The following is a 27,430-nucleotide window of genomic DNA, read 5'->3' as shown; positions in this document are numbered from 1 at the left end:
ATTCAAGAGAAGATTGATGTTCTGGCTGAGCAATTCAAACTTGAGGAATGTAGGTTTTTGTATTATTTACCATAATAAGTGAATAGCTCCGTCAGTTTTTTTGGGGGGAAAACTGACCTTATTATTATTATTATTATTATTTGGACTAGAAAGCTAGTTCACTCTTTGCTGTTAATATTTTCCTCCAGAGTTCCTCTAAAAGTGAATAGCAATTACTTTAAAAACAAACCGGAATAAGTTTAGATGTGTACCACTATCTAAAGAGGATATGTGCTATTTTTTTGTCTCCTACTATCAATACAACTTGCTAAGTTACTCATTTCATGATAAAAGTCAATTTTTCCTCATATGAACAGTAAATAATAAATTAGCCAGTGTCTCCATTTTGAAACATTTTCTAAATGTTTAGCCGGTACTTCTGATTAGGCGATATCATCAGAGCAGTACATTTACTGCAGTCCTCGATATATTAGGATTAACCATACAAAACTGCCAATTTTTTCTAGGTCAAAAATTGGTAAATAACAGCAGTTTTATATGATTTGACTGGATGTAGTGAAACTTTGAAAAAATCGTAAAATGAAAGATTCTCAAGAATCTGCTTATTTCCATTTTCATAGAAGGTTGTATTTGGAGTTACTAAGTCATGTCTCCCATAGATCGATAAGAAACAGTACAACAAGATCTTGGAACTCATCCAGAGTGGTGTGGCTGAGGGCGCCAAGCTGGAATGTGGAGGCAAAGGACTGGGCCGAAAGGGGTTTTTCATTGAGCCCACAGTGTTTTCCAACGTCACTGATGATATGCGGATTGCCAAGGAGGAGGTATCAAATATGGTGGTCTTACGAAAGCCACATCTTTCTTGAGATAGTTTCTAGAGGATTTCTAGTAGATGATATTAGAGTTTTAGCTCTTTATATATATATTCATTTTGCAATAATAATAAACATGGCTATGAAAATTCCAGTTTCAAGAAGAAAATTAAACCAAAAGACAAGCAAGCTGGATGGAGGCCAGGTGACATGCTATGTGCTTGTCATTATTATTAGCCAACAGAACAATCAGAATAGCCTACCACTGGCCTCAACAATACACTGGCAATAGTTCAGCTCTGCTAAATGTGGGTCATTAGGATGTTGACCAGGACAGAGAAAACACTGAAGCATCTTCACATCTGTGCAAGAGAGGGATCACAAGCAAGTCAGTCAGCAGTCCAGAGCATTCAGTTCTGGAGCAGTGTCTGCAGGATCATGGAGGATGCCACTTTCTCTTCTGTACCTAAAGAAGACACCACTAGTATACATAGTGGAATGAAGTGATGCCGGAGAGGTTGGGGACGTTGGGGATGCTAAACAAACACTAATGTTAGACTCTTTGTGCATAATCTTATCCTAGGAAAGTTTGGGAGATTTTGCAGTTTTGTACTGCTAAACTTAAATGTCATTTAAATAAACAAGGCAGAGTAAATTTCCTTTGAAATGTGGAAAACAGGTAAAGGAATGACAGAGCAGCCATGTTGAGTCATACTATCTTTTTGCAGATCTTTGGCCCTGTTCAGGAAATTTTGAGATTTAAGACAATGGATGAAGTTATTGAAAGAGCCAATAACTCAGACTTTGGACTCGTAGCAGCTGTCTTTACTAACGACATCAACAAGGCCCTCACAGTGTCTTCTGCAATGCAAGCTGGGACTGTTTGGTAAGATCAGAGTCAGTCTTCTAACACATTCCACTGGTGGCATAGGGACCAGGGAGAAATAAACAGGTATCTTCTTGGAAGGATGGGGAATACCAAAAGCAACCAAACTTCACCAGAAAAGGCGCACACTCCTTACTGCTTAGACACAGAGATCAAAAGTAGATTTTAAATTCCATATCTTTCCTCTGGAACAAAGAAATTTAAAAACAAAACTTCTAAAAGAAATACCATGCCAGTCAGATTATTTCTGTGTGGGCAGAATTTACATGAACTCACATTACTATGTCTTCTTCTTTCAGGATCAATTGTTACAATGCCTTAAATGCCCAGAGCCCCTTTGGGGGATTCAAGATGTCTGGAAATGGGAGAGAAATGTAAGTCTCAAAGTTGCTGATCCTTGCAGAGAAATAGATTGTAAATATCAGCACAGAGCAGTACTTAAAAAATACTTTATCTGGCCGGGCGCGGTGGCTCAAGCCTGTAATCCCAGCACTTTGGGAGGCCGAGGCGGGTGGATCACGAGGTCAAGAGATCGAGACCATCCTGGTCAACATGGTGAAACCTCGTCTCTACTAAAAATACAAAAAATTAGCTGGGCATGGTGGCGCATGCCTGTAATCCCAGCTACTCAGGAGGCTGAGGCAGGAGAATTGCCTGAACCCAGGAGGCGGAGGTTGCGGTGAGCCGAGATCGCGCCATTGCACTCCAGCCTGGGTATCGAGCGAAACTCCGTCTCAAAAAAAAAAAAAGAAAAAAAATACTTTATCTTACACTCATCCATTATTCAACAAACGTTTTGTTGAACACATGCTACTATAAGCTAAGTACTGCTGCATATTATAGAGATGAGTAAGACACAATTTCCTTTCCCAAAGTGAGAATGGAAAAATTAATGTACCATTAATTCCCTGTAATAAAGGCTGTGATAGAAGTATATTAACATTTTGTTAGTACGGAGAAAAATTAGTTAATTTTGACTGGTGGGGTCAGAGAAGACTTCAGACAGGAAGTAACATTTTTTCCTGGAAGTAACATCCAGGAAAAAAAAAAAAAAAAAAAAAAACTTTTCCTCCCTTTGAAAGAAACTGATCCATATTTTCCAAATCCTGTGACTCACAGAGGAAATATGTTTCATGCCCATTCTCTCAGCCATTAGTGAATGCATATTTTCTTGAGCAAATGCTTAGTTCACAATCTAAGAAGTATTGAGCATAAACTATGTACAAAGCACTACACTTGGTCTGTGGAGAAAGATGCAGGCCCTTAAGGCATTTAATGTGTTTGTAGGTAAATAAAATGAGTCACATGGAAAGAATCAGAGGAATCACAGAAAAGACTGTCAAGAGATGGAGGAGCTCAGGGATAGGGAAGATCATTGTGCGCTGGAGAAATCAGGGCAATCTTTAGATATGATCTGCTACAGGGATTTGAATCAGCCTTTCAAGAAGAGGAACACTTGGATAGAGAAGGGGGATATATTTTCAAGATTGGTGGGCTAAACCAAGGTAGCAGTGGGGGAGAGTGAGTATTGTGGGAAAAATAGCTGTAGCGTTTGTGGGAGAAATGCAGTGAACCCACAAGACTAGAGCAGAGGATTTACATATTTCAGGTACTTTCACTGGTAATTTCAAGCTGCCAAGCATGAAGCTATAAAGTGGTTATAGGTTGGAGAAGAGAACAGTTTCTAGAATTGCACTCCTTGGATTTGAATCCTGCCTCTGTTACTACCTGTGCAACCCTGGACAAATTACTTAATCTTGCTAAGCCTCAGTTACTTCATCTATAAGATGGGAATAATTATAGTACCTACCTCAGGGTTGTTGTGAGGATTAAGTGTAAGGATTAAGTATGCAAACATCCAACAGAATGTCTGGCAAGCCTTCAGAAAATATTAGCTGCAATCATCATCATTCATCAAGTAGATGAGTGTTCTATAGGTGATCCCTCTTTTTCTTAACAAACCTGTAACTCTGGCAGAAGATTCCCTAAATTTCAGCTGGTGTTACAAACTTATGTTCTGTATCTGGTATGGCAGGGGGAGGTTGTTATCACTTGAACCTTTTCTTCCAGCCTCCAGTGCTCCTCACTTATTTAACAGCCTGAACCTATAACCAATTTGCATTTTATTTGTTCAGTTCTTAGTATTCCTTCAGCTTTTACAGAGTCTTCACGTACTCCAGGTATCTCTTCATTTGCATTGGACCTTAACTTTCTGCTTCTTATTTCATTTCCTTCCTCTGTGTCTGTGCTCTCCCAACTTTGAAATGCTGGGGGCTGTCACTGGCTCTCAGAATGCTGCTTGCATTGACTGTGTTGTTTTAGATTGTTAACAGGGTGGATCATTAGCATAAAACATACTTTCAGTAAATAATCGCTCGTTGATGGAGCCTAATCCCAGGCTAACCCATGGTCCCTCATTGTTGACAGCATTGTGATATTAGCTGACTCTAGTTTATTCCCGTCAGAAATACTCTCCTTGCCCAGAAAGATGGTCCAGGAGACCGTCTGGCTCTGTCTGAACTTCACGTAACAGTGCCCAAGAGATTGAACAACCATTTTTCTCTACTTGTTTTGCAGGCACTATGGTGATTTGACATTCACAGTGCAGTTAAAGAATAATTAGGAGGGGGTGTTCTTTGATGAGACCCACTACATCTTGTCTAGATTGCATGGTTCTTTGTCTCTACTTACTCCCAAAACATGTTTTCTCTTTCTTACATCACCCACAGTGACAGGAAATGTTTCAGATAAAAGAATCTGCTCTGTGTTGGTTCCCCACTCTTCCACCTTGTTTGATACAGCCCCAGAAACTCCACGTAACCCTCCATGTAGACAGAATTGTTTATCTCATGGCCTGCAAACTCCATGCAGCTTTGGTCCCTGACACCTCCCTTTCCACCCCTAAGAGGAGCAGAGACTTTAAGTGGCACTTCCAGAAACAACTGGAAACTCCAAGGAGGGCTGACCTAGCCCATGAGGTCTTCCCACAGAGAGCTGCAGGGAGGGCTGCCCTCCACAGGTTATCTGATGGGCTGCCCTCTTAATTTCCAGGCTCTGAGACTTGAGTTGAGCTTGTCTCAGGTCCTCCTGCTCAGCTAATTCCATCTGTTTCACTTTTCCTGTCGTTTCCCTCACTTCCTCATCAAACTCCCCTGAGATGGCAAAGCGCAAGCCATAAAATGTCACAAACTGAGGGGATGGAAACAATGCTGTGAACCTCAGCATTTTAAAAATTCAGGATGCTGGCTTTGAAAACGAGAAGCATTATTAGATACTCTAAATCAGGGCTTGTCAAGTTTGTGTGCGCGCGCGCATGCATGTATACATACATACAAAGAAGTCACCTGCAGTCTGGGTGATGGTTTTCTTAAGCATGCGTATCTAGGGACTCACTCTCAGAGATTCTGAGTTAATGGATCTGTGATAGGACTCAGGACCTGCGTTTTTAACAAGTTTCCGGAATGACTCCAGTATAAATCACTGCCCAGGATCCAGAGAGAAGCACCCCTGGTCCAGCAGGGCTTTCCACTGTATCACACACCCAAACACTGGGATCCTGCAGTCACATTTGAAAGCAGCCTGCCTTCCAGTGATTTACTCCCACCCTCCCTCTCAGTCCCCACCACCTGTAAGCTCCTCTGATGCAGGTGATCTGGGGACCTTCCTCTGAGAAATGCTGCTGCAAGTCAAGTAAAAGAGCAGGAAAAAATATATAACCCTAAACAGAAACTCTTATTTATTTTATGGGTGAGTCTGAGTGATTCCTACAAGGGCTGGCCAAGAGCCATCAAAACTGACAGGTTACCTTATTTATGTCTAGGCCTGCCAAGTTGGATTTATCTTAGGTACTAGAACCTAGTCTGCTGAGGAGCAGGAATCTAGGCTTCTAAATGTGACTGTGCCTTGATGTATCATCCGGCTGTGAAGGTGACCATGTGGAGAGATTGGGATGCATCAGTAATGACATGCATACCTTTTGTACATCAGTGGGCTTCTTCCCTGTTAACTGTATGTGCCACAAAATTTGACTGGAGTAAACAAATTTGAGACAGCAATCCTGAAACAAGATGGTGAAATTTCTTAAGAAACCAAACTTGCAGTGTGTCCCAGAGTGTGACCCAAATGACCATCTGTCCTACAGTTTCCTGGTCTGTCCCCAGAGCTTCTGAAACCAAATTATGGGGTGGGAGTAGTGTTCAAGAAGTCACCTCAGCACACAGAAGTATCACCCAAGGGGCCTGCTTCAATGCCCCTTGGGTGATACTTCTCTGTGCTGAGGTTCAGGAACTACTGTTGGAGAGATGACTAGGCACCAAGAGGATGGCCAACACTCAGCTGGCATCCTTCAGCTGGTTAATGGCAGAGCTGAGTGGGCACTCCTGTCTCTGACCCCAGCCGCAGTGCTCTTTTTCTCCTCCATGCCTCCTCAGTCATGCTGCTCTGAGACCTCTCACTGGCTTTCCTTGATGTCCTGGGTCCATAGCAATTCTTTTGATAGCAGAGTTGAGTCCACTTCTCTGTCTCGAAACAGAGTGTGCATAGATCGCTGCCCAGGACCCAGAGAGGAGCACCTCCAGTTTAGCAGGGTTTTCCATTGCATCACACACCCAAGCACTGGGATCCAGTGGTCACACTTGAAAGCAACCATAATTTCCAGGTTTCTGACTCTACTTCCTTACGTTTCTTACAACCTAGTTAAGAGCCACATGGGAGTGAAGTGTGGCTCCGGGCCTGCCCTAGTAAGTGCGTGCGCAAGCCGGGAGACAAGAAGGGAGTAAACTCACTTCAAACGGGACACACATGGTGTCCGTGAGGAAGAGACACATTCAGAATTGCCCAAGGACAGGAAAATGACCAGAGAGTGCCAGAGCTGAGCTGGTAATAAAGAGACTTCGAGCCTGGATGGAGTTAATGAGAGAGACATGCCAAGAGTGGGGCAATTTCAGCTCGTTGCTCATTCCTCTAAGCGAAATGAACTATACCGACATGAGAACAGCATGCTTGCCCTCGTCTCCCCTTGGTTGCTGTCTCTGTCAACTCAGGTGCCCATGGTGCGCAGAGGAGCTGCTGGCAAAACCATTGGAGCCTTAAGTAGGCCATGGTGGCTCCTGAAAGGAATCCAAAATCATTAACAGCAAGTCTCTCTGGTAAAGCCCAGTCACAGTAACTCTGTACCTTTTAAAACTGACTGTCTTTCTTAATCATTTAATCCTTTCCTATTCAAGTGTATCTCCTAAGTGTTCTTTTATTTTTTCCTGGTCTCGAAGATATGACAAAGATATGACAACAGGGTAGTACTAGAGAAGGGGGAATGGGAAGCTCTTCCTTTCTCCTTCCCTCCCTCCTTCCCTTCCTTCATTGGTCATCAGGTACCTCCTTTGTGCCTGCTCTTGTAGGCTATGCTATACCCTATGTTTGGTGGAAGGCTAAAAGCAAAATCAGTAGGATACAACTGATCCTGCTGATTTGGTGGGGCAAACAGAGATATTCGAGCTGCTCGTCCTCTCAGTGTGGTAAGTGTGGTGGCTGACGTGTGAACAAGGGGCTCTGTGAACAGAGAGGAGGAAAGAGGAGTTCCTCCTGAGGCTGTTGGGAAAACCATCACTGAAGGGTGACTTCCAAAAGAATAGAAGAAAACAAGTTGTTATTTTAAAGAAACAGATTTAGGAGAACATGCTTGATTTTATAATGAAATAGATAAAAGGAAAAAAGGCACTTAAACAAGGTGAAAAGAACAAGAGAACAGAGGAAAGATGTGGAAGAGAAGGAGCACTGTGGTAAGCACCCAGAAGGACAGAACACATGTGACCCGCTCCCACCCTCCCTGTCAGTCCCCACCACCTGCAAGCTCCTCAGAGGCTGAGACCAGCTGTTTAGTTTTGCTTGCCCCAACCCCAGCACCATGCTGCCTGCAGTAATAGCTCAATAAATGTTTTTTGACTGAATGAATGGCAATCTTTGATCCCTGACCAGGATCCCAGAAGGGAAGTAGCTGAAGGAGAATCTGGGGGAGGTGGGGAAGATTGCTAACACTTCCCAATTCTTTTTTAATCAGTGATTCTTATTTCCTAACTATATCCCCTGACCTGGTATGGGCTGTGGACCATAATTATTCAGGAGTAGATTTTTAAGGTATTGCAGATGACTTCTGCTTTTTATGGTAGGCCATTAGGTGTTCATTCCTGTTTATTAAATCTTAGGAACAATGAAAAGGATTCTAGAACCTTTTCTTTCAGTTAAAGTGGGCTAGATCTCTAAGTAAGCTATGAGAACACAGACATCCAGAGGGTAGCCAGTAGCAGAAAAAAGGGTTTTGTGGGGAGGAAATCACACCACTGTCCCGAAGAACTAATACTGAACCAGTGCTGCCTTGGGAGAGGCATGGCCAAGATGTTCAGAGACCTGGGCCTGGTCCCCCTGCTGGCCACAGCACTTGGCTTCTGAGCACAGCCCCGCAGCCCCGGGTTGTCTGTGTGCCCTCCGGTCAAGGCCAACATTAATTCTCTGAGTAGGTGAGAGTCACTGCTTTTCTGTGCAGTATTATGAAAACAAATTACCTTTTAACTTTAAAATCTGGTGACTACTCATGACATGACAGTTTCTCTGACCCTCAGAGGAAGGCTGGGCTGCCCATATATGAATTTTTACATGAACACCCCAGGACTTGCTGTTCGCAGGTGATAAACTGCAGCTCCCCAGGACTCCCGCTGCACTCACATACAGCTCCCTGGACTTCTGGTATCTAATATGGCCCATTTCTGTGTTTCAGGGGGGAATTCGGCTTGCGAGAGTACTCAGAAGTAAAGACTGTGACAGTAAAGATCCCCCAGAAGAACTCCTAAGAAGGCCCAGAAGGAAGATGAAGCCCAGCCTGCACGTCTGTCCCTCTCTGCTTTCTCTGTAGGATCCAGCTCTCAGGAATACAAAGTTGAGCACGGTCTTTATTTAAAGATTGAAATAACATGTAGGCCAGGCGGGTCACTGCACAACTAAAGCAGACCAGCTGGGTACAGTTTCTTGGCACTCTGTAAGGGGTCACCTTAATGATACCAAATATTGGGCAAAGTGGGATAAAGGTAAGAGGAGGAGCTAGCAGACACAGCCAGTATCTCTTTCTGGAGCACAGGATGAAATAAGGGAGCTGTATTATTTGATGCCTTTGTCACAGAGAACTTTCCTCTTAAGGAAAGGTGACCTTTCTACTTTCTTCCTTTTCTTCCTTTCATGCCCTCCCCGCTTACCCACCCCTTCTTCTCTTCCAGTGAGATCTCAGCTGAGCTAATTTTGGGGCAGATGTTTGGGCCGTGAACAATTTTCCAAGGTTTTAAAGCCAAATTACCATTTCATGTTACCCATTTCTTCAAAGCAAAACATGAAATGGTTTTAGTTAGAGTCCGACCAGAGTGAAAATGCCAGGAGCTGGTCCACTACAGATGTAATAAGAACCTAGGATATTACTGACCCAATCTGGTTTTCTTACATCCATAAATAACATGAATGAAAAAAGATTGGGACAATAGAGACTGGAAGTCATCACGTGTAGTTTACAGCTTCTGAGCTTGCTACACAGTTTTGGGGGTGGGGGTGTGTGTGTATTGGATTCCTTTTTGGCTATTCTGGATAAGGCAAGGGGTGCATTGTTTTTTATAGCCAGATAAGATCTTTTCTAAAGTTTATCTTAGAACCAACCAAAAAACAATCCGAGTAGGCTCAAGAATTTGATAATGCTGGCTGCCTTGCAGACATAATTCAGTTGCTAATAGTGGGCAACAATTACTATTAAATGAGTTATTTCTGTAGTTGGAACCTGTAGCTTCTTTTGAACTCCGGCTCCCTACACCAATACCTGCTACTCCAATGCTGCGGGTGTGATTTCGATCTATCACACTTTACCAACGTGCCCTACATCTACTGGCAGAGACCTTGGAAAATCTGGCCAAGCCTAGGGGTTTCCTTTTCCATTTGCTGAGTTCCATTGTTCCAGGACTGCCTTGCTCCACTGAGCTCCTCTGTCACACCCAGTGGCTCATCCACATGCCATTCTTGCCCCTCGCTGAGCAGGCGGTGGCCTACAGCGTGGGGGGAGTAAAGCAGGCCCGCCTCCCTTTCTTACCAACTACATACTCCTCTTCTGCCTTCCAGTGACTCCACCAGTTTGATGTGGGAAATATTAGCTTCCTTTCCTTCTTCCGTCTTTCCACCTGCCAAATCCAATCCAGATTCTAACCTAGATGCAGATCATGTCTTTTAAAGTACCAAACATAATCGAGAGTATGTGGAATATGGGCAACATATATATAGCCTTCTGTATTTAACAATTTTCTGCTTCCTAACCATACCAATGTTCTAACTCTTACCTATCCATGACGTTTTCAAGTCTCCACTTGATGTTACTTACAAATGACAGTGCATTCAGCAGCCCAATGCTTTGAGCCCTGACCAATGCCACGTTTCTGAGTTCTTCCATGTGAATGCCACCCTCCTCCTCCAGCATGTGTCCAAGTGGACATAGCCACTAACCAACTAGTTACCTTTGGACTGCAATATAAAATGTGAAAATGAAGATTTATTTCTTTTAATTTACTTAAAAAAAAACCTCTGTGCTAGCAATAAAGCATTTATATTGTGTACTCCTTGGGATTGTTTGGCTGTGTTTCCAAGTCTTTGTGTCATACTGAGTATATCTGGGTCCTTCCCTCAGCTGCTGGGCTTTTCAGTTATGTTGCTCTCTTGGGTTACTGAGCCGAAGCCTGCAAGGGTGTTTTTACAGAATTTGCTAAGGTAAACAAAAACCTTATTGTTCAATACTATTTAAAAATCTATGTGCACCTATAGTTTGTCTGGCATGTATGTAAGTATAACCATGTTTGAAATATATGAAATGACAAGTTTGCTTTAGAATAGCCTCCATGAAAACCAAAACACAGGAGTCTGTAGGGTCTGTTTTCACAAACGTGGACTACACACCACGAGCTCACGTTGGTGACAGCATTTCACAGTAGCTTTATTATTTACCAAAATGAAATTAAGTCAAAGGCTGATAACCTGATGAAATATTTTTGCAGCTGTAAAAATCAATCTGTAAATGGTGACTATCCTACTACCAAGACCAAGCTTGTTTTCTCTCAGTGTGTTGTCAGAGTTAAGCTTTTGAGGAGTGGATCCTGCCCTTTAGAATTTTACATCTCCCCACCTTCCCTTCCAACCCTTGGAATCTCCACTCAAGTTCTGATCAAGTGAGACAAAAACTAAACCTAATGACTTAGCCCCAGAGAAGATCTCGTCTGAGGGAAGAGATGCATTGCTGTGGACTGGGGTTCACTGCTCTGTTTTGCCGGTAGCTTATCTTTCGGAAGAACAGATAGAGCATGGGAGATTTGCAGCCCCCGCGGCACCAAATGGAACTCTGAAATATAAGATGTGGGACTCCTGAGAATCCACCTCATGTTCTGTCCATTGAGCCACCAGGAAGAAAATGAGAAAGGCCTGGACATGAAGTTATCATTTGAAAGTCCTTTAGAAAAGTACCATTGTTGCATGTATAGATAGCAGGAATCCGGAATCAGATAGACATGTGAAAGCATTAAGGAATCACCTACAAAGACACAGACGAGGCCAAGCTCAGCTGACTTATATGATAGTGAGGAGATGGGCTGGCAAGAGCAGGCATTCCATGCTGGGAACTGGTGAGGGTCTTAGGTTAGCCAGGGGCATCCCCTAGTAATGTAATAAAAAACAGACACTCGTGGGCTTTGAGTTGGAATGTAATGGAAGCAGTGGTTGGAGTACACTAGTCTGGAGCAAAGTAGAAGAAGAAGGAGACGGATTACTGTTTGTTTGCCATAAAACAATGGATGGCATAATACTATGGAGGATGGAAGAGGAAGGAAACAAATCAATAGAGAAGTCACCAGAACTTGAGGAATGAACACGAAAGAATGAAAGGATTATGTTTATTGACCAGGGCAAGTAGGAAAATGGTAATTCCACTGCCAGGAAGCGAAAAATTAAATGCAGTTTTGGGAAGAGATCTTGACTTCAGGCTTTGGAGATGAAAACGGGGGGTGATGAAGGGACATCCAGATAGAAATCTTAAGCAGGCAACTGGAGATAGGAAATTCGGACTCGGCTCAAGTGGACCAGACTCTCATAAACATAAAAGTGATTGCTGTAGATCCAGAGAGAGTGATGATAAAACCAAAACCAGGGCCAAGGAGAAAAAGCCCAGCAAAAGAACGGGAGGCTGTAGTCAGAGAATAGAAGGGAAGCTCTGCAGGTGTTAACACCCCAGAAAGAAGGGAGAGAAGTCAAGGAACACAGGCAGCAAAGGGTTGAGAAGATGGGTGGTGTGTGGAGCCCATGCGTAAGGGGCTTTGGATCTCTGTCTTGATGAAGTAGAAGCTGACGGTGTGTGTTAGCTGGGAGGGGTGATGGCAGTGCCCTACACTTCAGCTGTGAGCCATGTGACCTCCCCCATGCTCAAGGACAGACCCTGCAGTAGCAGGCCCTGAGCCTTCCCAGAGATTTCCCCACTACCTGCCAGGATGTATGGAACACCTGCTCTCTTTCTCTCCACCTGATACTCTCGCCCACTCAGAACCCGACAGGGAGGAGAGGAGCTCAGGGTTGCTCAAAGCCTCATGAATTAGAAGAAGTGAGAGCTTCGAGTAGCTGGGACAGGAGGTAACTGGTCTTAGAATATATGTTAAAGAGTGAGTAGATTTAGGAAGGTGTGAAAAGGATGAATACAAGATGGCTAGGAAAAACATCTCGCAGACTCTGCTAGTTCTGAATTGGTGACATTCTTGGCGGGGGGAGTGGGGGAGGAGGAGGGAAGGTGTTGCCAAAACAGAAATGCCCATTCATTGCCAGTTGTATGTATTTATATAGTCATTTATTTTAGTTTTTCTGTTGGTTGACTAATAATTCAGAAATATTAAAATCAGTCATAAGAATGCTTAAAAGGTAAGAACAATAATAAAAACAAATTCCCATGAAATCAAAGTGAGTGTTAAAAAAAAATGGAGATGGGAAACTAATGAAATCAGAATGGGGCTAGAAAATACAGATGACACAGTCTTATCACACTGCTTCTGCGGCCCTACTGCCTGATGAGGGAATTCTGACACTGCATACCTGGTGATCCTAAGAAACGAACCTCCTCTTCCACCTTCCCTCTCCCTCTTCTTCCTTCCTTCCCTCCCTCCACAAATGTTTATTGTGCTAGTCACTGGCACAGGTGCTGGGAATACAAAGCAGGACATACATGGCTATCATCCTTGTAAATCGCATAGTCTAAGGCCATTTATAAGCAATGAGCAGCAGCTTCCCTGGCCATCTCACGGTATCTCCTTCCCATGCACAGACACCCAAAGTGTGGAAGGAAGAGTAACGTGGTACCTTTCCCAGGTCGGCTGAGTGGGTAATCCAGAGTGACAATTCTGCCCTTGGTGTCAGCCGACTAGCAGTGTGCCAGAGCGAAAAGCACGCTGCATCAGAGAGAGAGAAGTGTAATCAGAGGTCCTCACTTAGTGTCTCTTAGTGACCATTTACAAGATGTATGTCTTAACTTCCACTGCTTCCTCTGTAGGATCAAGATGATCATGCCTGTGCTACCTGCTTCACAGAGGCATGTGGGGATTAAGCGACATAGTAGATGGTCTGAGACATGTATGTACACACACAACTGCAAACAACTATATAAACCAAAAGTAGAATGCTCTTTGACGTTTTGCAGTCAGTCTGCAGGACATCCGCATTCACTTCTCACACAGCGTTTAGGCCTTCATGTAGACCCAGACTTTAGGATAGTTTCCTGTGGGTTTCCAGGGAGGCTTCCCTGCCTGGTGGCCAGACCTCATCTGAATACTTCAAGCCAGCTAGGGGCCAGAGGGGTGCATGCAGCTGTGACTTTCTTCCAAGCTTCAGTCCTGTACATTCAACATATTGTTCAGACCCTCTGTAGAGCAATAATCTGGCCTGTATCCCTGGCCACACTGTCTGTGCCACCCAGAATGTCTTATACAGCAACTGCTCACCCGTGAGACCAGCTGGGAGTGAGAGCATGGGAAAGTCCACTCTGGAACGGCGTGAAGCCCTCTTCTTCAACATGTACACTGTCTAATTTTCATTTGGTTATTGGCCAGCTTAAAAGGAAGACCAGCTTGCCATTTAGCCTTTGATGTGAAACTGCTGGGATAATGTTTCCTTTGGCCATTTATCTATGTAGCAAGGAGGAACCTGAAACCAGCACAGCCTGCCCCCACTCCTGATGGAGCATGCACACCTCTTAATGGTTTCAAGGTCTTCTGGCCTTGCTCTTTCTGTTTCTCTAGAGCAATCCCTGTCCTTATCCTGGTGAAATAGACATTATCAAGTCTATTGAGTTGCCCCATTTCTTCTATAACATGGTTTCCCCAGTGTGTTTTCAGAAAGGTGCCTCTGGTTTCCTATTTTAGAGTCTAGGCAGGATAAAATCAAACCAACTCAAGCAATCCTAAGCTGGAAAGAGGAGGGACCCCTCTTACCCCACCTGCAGCCACACATGGGGTTTCTAGGACCCTGGGAAGACCTCTTTCTAATTCCAGGCAGATACATCCAATTTATGGACCAATAATGTAGTACCTTCCCCCAGTTTCTCTTGGCTGGAAATTTAAAGTGACAGCTTTCAAGACTGCCACTGTGGGTAGCTGAGTAGCAAGGAACAGGAACCTATAGTGCTCTCTGGCTTACCAGAGCTTGGCACATCCAAGCAGAAGGTCTGTTTGTTAAACAGTGGAGGCCCCCGTCTCCATTTCCCAAGTTAGTTTCATTCATAAACAACACAGGATTCGTGTAAAATGGAATAAAATCCAGATGCCACTTGTTAATACAATTATTAGCTCATGCTCCCTGGTGGCCTTGGGGAGGTGTGATGGCCACAAACATTCTCAGAGCCTGCAACAACGTCCACTCCCAGCCCTGAGCTATGTGTACCAAGGCAGGTGGGAATAGGGGCTCGTCAGGCCAAGGCTGGGGAACGGGTGTGTTTGGAGGGGATGGCCACCCCTTGTCACGTGTCTACTCTTTGACGCTTTGATCTGACATTCTCTAATTCCAGAAAGGGAAGCTTGTCGGTAAAATCAAGACCTCCTCCAATGGGTAAATGAACAGAATTCCAAGGTGCTCTGTCACTTACCAGCTGTATGCCCTTGGAAAATTAATTAGCCTTCCAAACCCTCAATTTTCTCACCTATAAAATGGGGTGATAAAATTACCTGCCTTCACTGTTACCATGAGAGCAGAACAAGAATGTGCTTAACAGCCCCCATTGTAAGAGCTCAAACAAATGGGAGCAATTAATGAAAATGAATAAATAAATCCGTATTTACTAGAGGCTGTAGTCCCAAAGAGGTTGTCTATCTCACCCTCTGTGATCTGCCTTGGGATAGTTTCTATATGGAAGCCAGGCAGGAAGACACCTACATGAAGGTAGACTTAGAGACGGTGGCCCTGGAGCTAGTAACTAGGTGAATGCTAGGAGGTTGGAAAGATAATGACCATTTAAAAATTACATGTCTGTGCCCAGGAAGTTCTGCTCCACCTGCTGAGTCACTGAGATCCAGAGAATTTTTTGACAGAAGATGTTGGGCTGGCTCCCGTCTGTTTAAATGAACAGATAGATAGCAAGAATGGGCAAGGGATAAATTGGTGAGGCCAGCAAATACTAACTTATAGGGGGGCTTTGCCAATTCGTGCTGAATAAATGTTAGCTGTAATAGGATGATGATGATGATGATGATGATAATGATGATTGTTGTTGTCTTTATCGTGATCACCAAGCTCAAGGAACATGGTGGCTTTTGGCCTGGAAAGGAAATGACTTGCCTGGTTTGACTATTTAAATGAAACCACAGCAGTCCTCTGGATGACAAGAATGCCTCTGGAGGAACAACATTATGCAAAGGCCTCTCAGCTCCACCAAGCTGCCAGAAGAGCAGGGGCTGTCCTGGCCAGATGCTGAAAGCAGGAGCCCTCTGCTAAACAGGGGCTGAACTAAAGTCAGCTCTGCCTCAAGGACAGCAGAGAGAAAACGGGAAAATGCTCAGAACAGTTCTTCTGTTGCTTGCTTGTTCTGTTCCATTCCCACAAGAAACTGTTATTTTTGCAAACTAAACACAAGGCTTGCCCACAAGACCAACTGATAACCTTTTACAAACCTAGGAAAATAAACTCGCCCTGGAAACCCACTCAATCCTGAGGTCTCAGCTTGGGGCGTGATGACCCAGGATTCTGATTTGGCTTTTTTATTTTTCCTTTTCTTCTCTCTCAAAGATAACAAGTAAAGTAATGCGAAACGCCACATACATATTGGAAACACTTGTCATTTTTTTCCACTTACCCTCAGCGATATCAAGGACTGTAATAAATAAGCCTGTCAGTAATTCTTGTCAGGAAACTAAACCACAGTTTTTAGTCTTGCCTATTCAACACATTGTTCAGAAATGTTTTGGTAACCTTTAAAAGCTCTACTCCGAGAGAGGTTCCCATACCCTCCAGTGCAATTCTTTCCTATTCCGAAGGTCACTGACAGTTTGGGAGATGTGCTTATTTACATGGGTTTGAGTCATGCATCCAGGTCCTCAGCTGAGGAGGCAGGAAGGCACAACGCTTGTAAGGAAAAAGTGCTCCACAGAGCCATCAAATGGGGTGGTCCCGAGAGGAACGGTAAGCCTGCGTGGTGTTGGCCACAGCTGCCCGCTAGGGAGGGCTCACCAGTGTGTGGGGCTCAACTCACAGTGCACCCGGGGTGAGACGATCTAAAGTGATGAGCGCAGGGGCCCAGCTCCATGGAAAGGCTGTGTACAACCAGGAAAGAGGCAAGTTTGTCCCCAGTGCCCCAGCCTGCCAGATAGGGTCCTCTCCTCCCTGTCTAAACCTGCTCATGGCTGGGACTTCAACGGATATTTGTACACTCATGTTCACAATAGCCAAAAGTGTCCATCAACAGATGAATGACTAAACAAAATGTGGTGTGTGTGTGTGTATATATACACACACACACATATATATTTGCATATATATACATAATTTATTGTGTATTTCTTTTCTTTTAGTGAGTCCCAAGCTACTCTTCTTTCTTCTGATCAAAACTGAAAATGCACTGAATGGTCCCCTTGGCCACCCACCTAATGCTGACATGGCTAAAACCACGCTTTTGGTGCTCAGAGCTACACACACCAGACACACTCTCCCCCAACACACACAACCCACACACACGCCCCCGAATACCATACACACACACCACACACCCTCCCTGAACACCACACACCCTCCCCAAACACCACACACCCTCCCCAAACAACATACACACACACGACCCACACACCCCCCCCAAACACCACACACACACCACACACACACCCAAACACCATACGCACAACCCACACACTCCCAAACACTACACACACCACACACACACCCCCAAATACCATACACACACACCACACACCCTCCCCAAACACCACGCACCCTCCCCAAACAACATACACACACCACACACACGACCCGCACACACCCCCAAACACCACACACACACCACACACACACCCAAACACCATACACACAACCCACGCACTACACACACCACACACACACCCAAACGCCATACACACAACCCACACACACACTCCCAAACATTACACACACCACACACACCCAAACACCACACAACCCAGATACACCCCCAAACACCACATGCACACAATACACACACACAATTGTTTTATACATGTATATATACACAATTATTATCTATATATTATATAACATACTAACATATAAACGTTTTCAGCCTTAAAAATGAAGGAAATCCTGTCACATGCTACAACATGAGTGAACTCTTAAGACATGCTACATGAAACAAGCCTGTCACAAAAAGACAAATATTGTATAATTTCACTTATATAAGGCACCACTTCTATAAGATGCCACTTAGATGAAGTACCTAGCGTAGTCAAATTCATAGAGACAGAACACAGAATGGTGGCAGCCAGTGACGAGTGGGAAAGGGAATAGGTGTTAGTGTTATTAATGGCTGTGGAGTTTCACATGGGGAAGATGAGAAAGTTCTAGAGAGAGAGGATGGTGACATCAACAGTGTGAATGTGCTAAATGCCACAGAACTGTGCACCTAAAAATCGTTAAAATGGAAAATTTTATGTTATATATATTGTACCACAATAAAATTTTTTAAACCTGCTCACAAAAAGATTTGAAAAATTTATATACACTCAGAGTATATGGCTGATAAGACTTAAAGTAACATCTCTGTCTTGCATTTTAGTAGGAGAGAAACCTTAAATCAAGGCTCCTTGTCCTAGTTGGTATAGTAGGGACTGCAAGGAAATGAAAAATAGAGAATGTCTTATCGACCATCCCTTTCTTTGACACATATCTTGCTTTCCTGCCTCTACAAGAGCAGAAATCACGAGGGATCAGGCATATCTGTGCTAAAATACAGCTTTCAATGGTGGGTCCTCTCCAATTCTAACAGGCCATTTTCTCTTATTTAACTTATATTTGGTCACTGCTACCCTTCTTTCTTCTGGTCAAAACTGAAATTGCCCTGAATAATTCCTTTTGTTGCCCACCCAATCCTAAAATGGCTAAAATCATACTCTTGGTGCTCAGAGTTACAAAATTTTCAGTGTTACCAGGAAACTGTTTTCCAAAAGAATGAGCGTATCTTCCTATCATTTAAAATACAGATTCAAATGGAAAAGAAATATTTAGGCAGGAATTATATATAGAATTTTGAGAAAGTAAAGGAGGCCTTGGAGGTTTTTCTTAGTCCATTTTGTGTTGCTATAACAGAATACCAAAAACTGGGTGAGTTACAAACATTAGAAGTTGGTCCACTGTTCGGGAGGCTGGGAAGTCCAAGAACATGGCAGTGGCATCTGGTGAGGGCCTTCATGCTGCATCATCTCATGGCAGAAGGCAGAAGGGCAAGAGAGGCCAAGAGCGAGCAAGCAAGAGAGGCAAAAGAGGGCTAAACTTGCTTTTGTAACAAACCCATTCCCGTGATAACATTAATGCATTCATGAGGGCAGAGCCCTCAAGACTTAATTGCCTCTTAAATATCTCACTTCTCGACACTGTTGCTTTGGGGCTTCCATTTTCAACACATGAACTTTGAGGGACACATTCAAACCATACCTGGGGACCTTTCAGATTATTCACTCTAATATCCTCATTTTACAGATGTAGAAAATGAGCCAAAATGAATTCCACAGGATAAACCTTTACATCCAGGCCTTGGGACTTAAGTCTAGTGCTTTTTCTCCTCTGCCTCCTGGGGTAGAATTTTGGGAAAACTGCTATCCCACTGAATCGCCTGTATTACTTGACAGAAGTAAAACACAGTTGTTAATTGTACATGGATCCAGAAAGCTTCATGAAGTGTCTTTTAATAAAGTACATTTGCTCGTTAGTACCCACTAAACACATCGTCACTCTGTTTACCAGATTAGCTTGAAGAAAGCAGGGTTTGAAGGCCAAGGGACCCGGGGCAAGACGTAGAATTAAAATACAAAGATGCTGGGGGACATGAGGGTGAGGGTTTTCATAGTTTGGAAATCCGGCACTGAAAACCTACATTTTACTTGCTATTCTGTTTCTCAGAAACTCTGACTTGGCTTAGCCAGTGTTCCTCTCACAGCTCAGTCTTCTTATCTGTAAAATACAGGGGTCCTGAGTAGGGAGGGAATAGCTGTCTTTAAGGGCAGTGGTTCTTGAACCTGGCATAAGAATCACTTTGGATAATTGATTAAATATGGTTGTCCCATTTCCTCTCTGAATACTCTGATTCAACTGGACTGCAGTAAGCCCAGAAATCTGTATTTGTTGTTCATCTTATTTTTAAATGCGAATTGTTTTAGTTATTTTAAAGTTGTTAACTGCAAGCATTAGGTTGAAATTAAAAAAAAAAAAAAAGTGTATGTGTACTGTACAATTCCCTTCCAATCCCTTATCCTCCTGTCTCAGTCCTCAGAACAAATAATATTATCTGTTTCTGGGTATCTTTCCAAACACGTCATGCGCATGTTTAACATATAGCACCGGTGCTGGTGCTACAGGCTGGTCTCAAGACAGGCGTTATGGGGTCCTCTAGGGTCTCCTTATCTTAGGGATGGGAGAGCTGAGGCTTTGGATTTTGGGAAATGACAGCAGATCATGTATGCAGTGCTCTTAGTCCTGTGCTTGGTGTGCCCTAGGGGCCTAGCTTGTGTTGGCTGTTGTCATCTCACTGAAGGCCTGTGCCATTCTGGGACTGGAGGGCTGTGGTTCCATTCACCCCAAGACCCTCTCTCCTCCTGCAGGGAGAAAGTAGAATTCTTTTTCTGGCATGGAACCGTGCCAGGAAGGGCTTCTCCCAAGCCCAGAACCTGCCCACAGAGGCTCGAGGTTGCTGGATGAATGGCCCTGGGGACCCCCAGGTGCTGCCTCAGAAGGGGAACTTGTCAAGGTAAATGTGCGTCTCCGCTGGTCCCTCTGGGAAGATGCAAGCCCTGCCCTGTTGATTGCCTCTGTCCTTACTGCCTCTGTCCTTTGCAGCATCAAACAAAAAGACAGTTTTCCAAAGTTGAATGATTTCATACCTGAAAGACTGCCCCAGAAAAGGAGCTGGGGATTCTAGAGAGCAAAGGCCCTTCATTCCTGATATTTGAGTCAGTAATGGCCATAAAGATCTATTAATGGTCCCAGCAACCTTTCATTTCCACATACTCCTACCCTTAGCTAATAAATAATACAATGAAGCTTCACCAGGGGTCTGGTTTTGGAAAAATTATCTTTTCAACACTTGGATCAGTTTTCTTCATAGCTTGGTTGTTTCCTGTTTCTTAACATCCAATTGGCTTGCTTTGAAGCAGGACATGAGTGTGGGCTTTGTGTGCAAGCGTATGAAGAATTCCTTTGCATTTCTTAAGATTCGGTGTTCTTCACTCTAGTGCTCCCAGAGGGGCAGCTTCATGTGGTGGGAGGGCCCTTGACTACGAGTCCAGGCATCTGGGTTCCGGTCCCAGCTGTGTGTTGACTCCACACCCTTGAACAAGTGAGTTAAACTTCAGAATTAGCTTCCTCTTCTCAACATCCTTTGCAATTGTGAAGTTTCTTTATGTTACATGTTCTACTGAGAGCTCAACACTGTCCCGGGTGAAAGATATGATTAATCCCTGTTTTACTGATGGAGGCTGAGATTTGAGAGGCTATCAGAACTGGCAGTGCAGAAACTAGAATCCAGTCTTCTTTCAGACCTTGGGGTAGGACATCAGTAGAGGTGATGGACCCCCAGTCCGCAGCCCCTGCTGAACCACTCCTCACTGTCCACTCCTCTCCTTTTCAACTCCAGCTAACCCACTCGGTATGATGCCCACTCTGCTCACTAGTGTGTACATCCACAGTTCTCTAGCTTCCTTTTGTCCTTCTTTCATTCATACTTTCAGCAAGGATGAACTGTCCCATGCTCAGTGTTGGGCATTGCACTAAGTCACAGACTACCTAGTGAACAGGAAGTACTGGTGCTTGAAGCTCCCCGCCTATGCGGGCGATAGAGAAATAAATACATCACTATATGTATTAGAAATAAAATATAAAGCTCTACCATAAAATACACTACATTTGTTGACTCTTGCCCATGTACCAGGAAGAGTAGGAATGATAAGTTCCAAACATAACTGTTAGGAGAAGATGACCTGTTGCAGAAAAATATTTAAAGCATGATACCATGTAGGTTAAAAATGCACCTATAATATAATATCACTATAATATCATATGATATGTACAGGAAGAAGAGAACCTAGAGTAGAAAGACAGAGGAAGAAAGGGATACATTTTGATGGTGAGAAGGGGCTGGGGGGATTTTTAAAGGAACTTTCATAGAGACTCTGACATTTAAGTTACTCAATACCTCTCTGCTTCCAAAAAGTACATTAGAAGGGTGGATGGAGAGAAGCAGTCATAAAAAGAGAGCATTGTTATTATGTAGCCTACAATATATCAGGCACTTTAAATTTGCTCAGTGGCATACAGCTGGGAGATTCCAATGTGTGCCCAAAGCCCAGAACCTGACTTAACCCTGTGCTGACTCCCTCTATGATGATAGCTTCTAGAAAACAGTGTAGATAGAAGTAACAAAAGACAACAGAAAGTACATGGAATGAACTTCAAGGGGAAGAATTTATCCATCGACCAAAGTAGATCCATGACCGTGCATAAGAAAAGTAGTGAGGTACTTGCAGGGCCTTGAAGAGTGACTGAGAAAGGGAGAAAAGGGGACCAGTAGTCTTTTCTGACAACAAATGGAAATGACGACTGGACTGCTCTCCTCTGAGCTTCCGAATGGAATTTGCAAGGAGGTGGCTGGGGCATGACCTGAAAGAGAGGCTCCTGAAGATTACTCAACACTAGGATTCGGTTTTTTTGCTCTATGACCTTCAGACTGATTTCTAACGTGGCTTCTCTAGTGTAGCAGGCTGGCCAGTGGACTGAAAGCTGCTCTGCTGGAATCCACAAGGAGCAGTAACGGTGAGGAACAGGAAGCCCACTACAGGGCAGGGGAGGTTTGCAGGATCTAGCCAGACAGCTCTGAACCCAGGATCAGGGTGGGGCAAGTATAGTGGTGGAAAGACCTCCCCAAGGATCCTGAAGACAACAGATCCTTGACAGCCACTGACAACAGACAAGTACAACTCTGCCTGCTAGAGACAGGACCTTTCATCTCATCAATTCCTAGCACCTCCATGTGATACAGCACTCTGCACAAGACTTGGCTCCTGTCTTCAAGTGGCTTGTGGCTTGACTTGTTCTGCCTGGGCTTGCTTGCATAGTGCCACACCAAACAGCATTGATGGAAAGTAGATGAGAGCTTACCGGTTGAATTAAAGAGTTTATATTCTTAGTCTATTATAAAATGATCTGAGGTTTGAAACGTAATCCTTGCATTTGGTCAAGTGGGATCATTATACTAGACAAAGGTCAAGAGTGGTAGTAAGACTGGGACTGGAGTCAGACGGGCAAGCTTCAGATTCTGGCTCTGCCATTTATGTGGGACTCAGGTTAAGGTACTTATCTTTTGCCTCTCATTTTCCTCTGCTATAAAACTGAGAGGGAGATTAATATGTAGTTTGCAGTGCTATTTTGACAATGTACTCCAATATCTAGAACATGGTATTCAGTTCGTAAGTAGTATTTTTTTTTCTTTGAGACAGAGTCTCGCTCTGTCACCCAGGCTGGAGTGCAATGACGTGGTCTCGGCTCACTGCAACCTCCACCTCCTGGGTTCAAGTGATTCTCCTTTCTCACCCTCCCGAGTAACTGAGACTACAGGCGCCCACCACCACGCCTGGCTAATTTTTGTATTTTTTTAGTAGAGACGGGGTTTCACCATGGCATTTTTAAAAAATAAGCACATAACAGATATCTGAAAATATTTGCAATGCATTAACAAACAAATTATCAGGATCCAGAGTATACAGAAATTAAGAAGAAAAAGACAAGGCAAAAGAAAACTGGGCAATGAATATGAATAGATAATCCAAAGAAAAATGAATATAAGCAGCCAGTAAACATAACAAAAGTTTCTTAACCTTACTAGTAGTCACAGCAGTACAGATGCACAATCATGAGATGTCACTCAGACTTTTAAAATAAAATATAAAGCTCCACCATAAAATACACTACATTTATTGACTCTTTCCCATGTACCAGGAAGAGTAAGAATGATTAGTTTCAAACATAACTGTTAGGAGAAGATGACCTGTTGCAGAAAAATATTTAAAGCATGATACCATGTAGGTTAAAAATGCACACAGTGGGTGGCCAATATGGCTGATTAGAAGCGGCTAGCGTGCACAGCTCATGGAGAGGAACAAGACAGGAGAGTGAGTAGAGCACCTTCAACTGAAACATCCAGGTGCACACGTTGGGACTAATCAAGGAAACAACCTGACCCGCGGAGAATAGACAAAAGCAAGGCAAGATGACAGCCCACCCAGGAGCAGCAAAGAGCCAGGGGAACTTCTCCTGCCCAGGGAGGCAGTAAGTTGATGTGTGACCCCAGGAACACTTGATTTTCTCGTGGATCTTTGCAACTCTCAGGTCAGGAGATCCCCTGGTGAACCCACTGCACTAGGGCCTTCAGCCTGATACACAGAGCTATGTGGAGTCTTGGGAGAGCATCTGCCCAGGCGCGCACAAAGACCCAGAAGCCTTAGCTACCTGAGCTTTCCAGGCTTCCTGATAAAAGTAGCTAGCTGCATCTCCAGCAAAGTGAGAGGTTAGACCCCGGTATATGTCCCTAGGAAAGGGGCTGAATCCAGGGAACCGAGCAACAGTAGTCTGTAACCCTCACTTCCACAGCACCTCACGGGATAAGACCCACTGGTCTGGAATTCTAGCCAGCCACTGGTAGCAGGGTTGTACCTCCCTGAGACAGAGCTCTCAGGGGGAGAAGTGGGCCACCATCTTCGCTGTTTGGGTGACTTAGCCATCCAGCCTTCAGGCTTTGGAGAGTCCAAGCCAACTGGGGGTGGAAGCAGGCTACCAGCACAGAACAGCTGCTCTACAAAAACATGACCAGACTGCTTTTATAAGTGTGTCCCCAACACCACTCCTCCTTACTGGGCAAGACCTTCCAACCAGGTCTCTAGCCACCTCCTACAGGTGTGCTCAGGCCAGCAACAGGGTCGTACCTCCCTGGGACAGAGCTCTCAGAGACAGGCAGCCACTATTTTTGCTGTTTCATAGGCTTTACTCTTGATACCTCCAGGTACTAGAAAATCCAAGGTGACTAGGGACTGGGGCAGGCTCCCAATATACTGCAGCAGCCCTATGGAAAAGTAGCCAGACTGTTATGTGAATCGGTAATAAATAGTCTATTAACAAAAAACAGCTCAGGACATGATCAATTCACAGATGAATTCTACCAGATATATAAAGAAGAGCTGGTGTCATTCCTACTGAAACTATTCCAAGAAGTCGAGGAGGATGGTCTCTTCCATAACTCATTCCATGAGACCAGAATCATCCCGATATCAAAACCCGGCAAAGACAAAACAAAAACAAACAAATGAAGGAAACTTCAGACCAATATCCTTGATGAACATCTATGTAACAATACTCAACAAAATACAAACTGAATCCAGCAGCACATCAAAAAGCTAAGCAACCATGATCAAGTAGACTTTATCCCTGGGATGCAAGATTGGTTTAACATATGCAAATCAATAAATGTAATTCATCACATAAACAGAACTTTACACAAAAATCACATGGCTATCTCAATAGATGCAGAAAAAGCTTGTGATAAAATTCAACCCCTCTTTGTGTTAGAAACTCTGAATCAACTAGGTATTAAAGGAACATATGTCAAAATAGTAAGAGCCATCTATGACAAATCCACAGCCAGCATCATACTGAGTGGGAAAAAGCTGGAAGCATTCTCCTTGAACACCGGCACAGGAGAAGAGAGCCTCTCTCACCACTCCTATTCAACATAGTATTGGAAGTCCTAGCCTGAACAATCAGGCAAGAGAAAAAAATAAAGGATGTCCAAATAGGAAGAGAGGAATTCAAACTATCCCTGATTTCAGATGACATGATTCTATAGGTAGAAGACCCCCTAGTCTTGGCCTTTGGCTGATAAACAGGCTCCCTCAGCTGCTAAACAACTTCAGCAAATTTTCAGAATACAAAATCAATGTACAAAAATCACTAACATTCCTGTACACCAAAACCAGCCAAGCCAAGAGTCAAATCTGATAGGCAATCCCATTCACCATTGCCACAAAAATAATAAAATAGGAATACAGCTAACAGAGAGGTGAAAAATCATTACAATGAGAATTACCAAACACTGCTCAAAGAAATCAGAGGAGAAGACACAAACAAATGGAAAACATCCCATGCTCATAGATAGGAAGAATCAATATTATCAAATGGTCATACTGCCCAAAGCAATCTATAAATTCAATGTTATTTTTATCAATCTACCATTGGCATTCTTCACAGAACTGGAAAAAGCTATTTTAAAATTCTTATGGAACCAAAAAAGAGCCCAAAATAGCCAAGGCAGTCCTAAGCAAAAAGAACAAAGATGGAGGCATCACAATACCCAACTTAAAACTATAATGCAGGGCTACAGTAACCAAAACAGCATGGTACTGGTTAAAAAAAAAAAAATTAAATAAAAAAATAGAGAGCCCCAAAATAAGGTCACACACAGACAACCATCTGATCTTTAACAAAGCTGACAAAAACAAGCAACGGGGAAAAGACTCCCTATTCAATCAACGGTGCCAGGATAACTGGCTAACCATATACAGAAGATTGAAGTTTCCTTATACTATATATAAAAATCAACCCAAGATGGATTAAAGACTTACATGTAAAACTCAAAGCTATAAAAACCCTGTCAAAAACCTAAGCAATACCATCCTGGACATAGGAATGGGCAAAGATGCCATGACAAAGGCACGAAAAGCAATTGCAACAAAAACAAAAATTGACAAATGAGATCTAATTACATTTTAGAGCTTCTATAGAGAAAAACTATCAACAGAGTAAACAACCTACAGAATGGAAGAAAATATTTACAAACTATGCATCTGACAAAGGTCTAATATCCAGCCTCTATAAGGGACTGAAACAAATTTACAAGCAAAAAGCAATCAACCGCATAAAAGGAAGCAAAGGACATGAACAGACACTTTTCATAAGAAGCATGCATGCAGCCAACACATATGAAAAAAGCTCAGTATCAATGATCTTTAGAGAAATGCATATCAATTACAGTTTTAAGTCAGGTAATGCAATGCCTCCAGCTCTGGTCTACAGATACCACAATGAAATACTACTTCGCACCAGTCAGAATGACCATTATTAAAAAGTCAAAACATAACAGATGCTGGCAAGGTTGCAGAGAAAAGGAATGCTTATACACTGTTGGTGGGAATGTAAATTAGCTGGATACAAAAATACAAGCATTGTGGAATGCAGTGTGGCAATTCCTCGAAGACTTAAAAGCAGAACTACCATTAAACCCAACCATCCTATTACTTGGTATATCCTCAGAAAAATATAAATTATTCTACCATAAAGACACATGCGTATGAATGTTCACTGCAGCACTATTCACAAAAGCAAGGACGTGCAATCAAATGCCCATCAATGACAGATTAAAGAAAATGTGGTACATATACACCATGGAATGCTATGCAGGCATAAAAAAGAACAAGATAATGCCTTTCGTGGGAATATGGACGGAGCTCGAGGTTATTATCAGCAAACTAACACAGGAACAGAAAATCAAATACCAAATATTCTTACTTGTTAATGGGAGTTACATGATGAGAACTTTTGAACACAAAGAAGGAAACCACAGACACTGAGGCCCATTAGAGAGCAGAGGGTGGGAGGAGGGAGAGGAGCACCAGAGGGAACTATTGGGTACTGGGCTTAATACCTGGGTGATAAAAAAATCTGTGCAACAACCCCCATGACATGCATTCACCTCTGTAACAAACCTTCACGTGTACCCCTGAACTGGAAATAAATTTTTTTAAAAAAATGCCACAAACATACGCGATATGTTTATGATGTTCATGTGTTATTGTAACTATATAGAGAAAGACTTGGAAGGACTCATGCCAAAGTAGGCATCATGTTAGCTTTATCCAGAAAACTTCAATTT

The 27,430-nt window shown here is 43.4% G+C and overlaps 1 protein-coding gene and 1 long non-coding RNA gene across 4 annotated transcripts in view; one reads left to right on the top strand and one right to left on the bottom strand.

Moving 5' to 3' along the window:
* Window positions 1-10,328, top strand: part of ALDH1A2 (aldehyde dehydrogenase 1 family member A2) — a 160,060-nt gene extending 149,732 nt beyond the window's left edge. For 2 of the 3 annotated variants that reach the window (XM_021666206.2, XM_012443025.3), the window contains 4 exons: window positions 660-824; window positions 1,541-1,698; window positions 1,998-2,072; window positions 8,468-10,328. In XM_021666206.2, coding sequence (XP_021521881.1) covers window positions 660-824; window positions 1,541-1,698; window positions 1,998-2,072; window positions 8,468-8,540 — 471 coding nt within the window. In that variant the 3' untranslated portion in view covers window positions 8,541-10,328. The remainder of the gene's footprint in view (window positions 1-659; window positions 825-1,540; window positions 1,699-1,997; window positions 2,073-8,467) is intronic. The other variant, XM_064361343.1, reaches the window with a different exon arrangement.
* Window positions 1-27,430, bottom strand: part of LOC135268655 (uncharacterized) — a 239,942-nt gene that overhangs the window by 33,158 nt on the left and 179,354 nt on the right. The gene's annotated exons all lie outside the window — the stretch shown is intronic.

The sequence above is a fragment of the Aotus nancymaae genome, unplaced genomic scaffold, assembly GCF_030222135.1.
Source record: "Aotus nancymaae isolate 86718 unplaced genomic scaffold, 86718_ANA_hifiasm-v0.15.2.pri h1tg000041l, whole genome shotgun sequence".
NCBI classification, from domain to species: Eukaryota; Metazoa; Chordata; class Mammalia; order Primates; family Aotidae; genus Aotus; species Aotus nancymaae.
The sequence above is the reverse complement of the archived record's forward strand: the minus strand, read 5'-3'. Positions and strand labels throughout refer to the sequence as shown.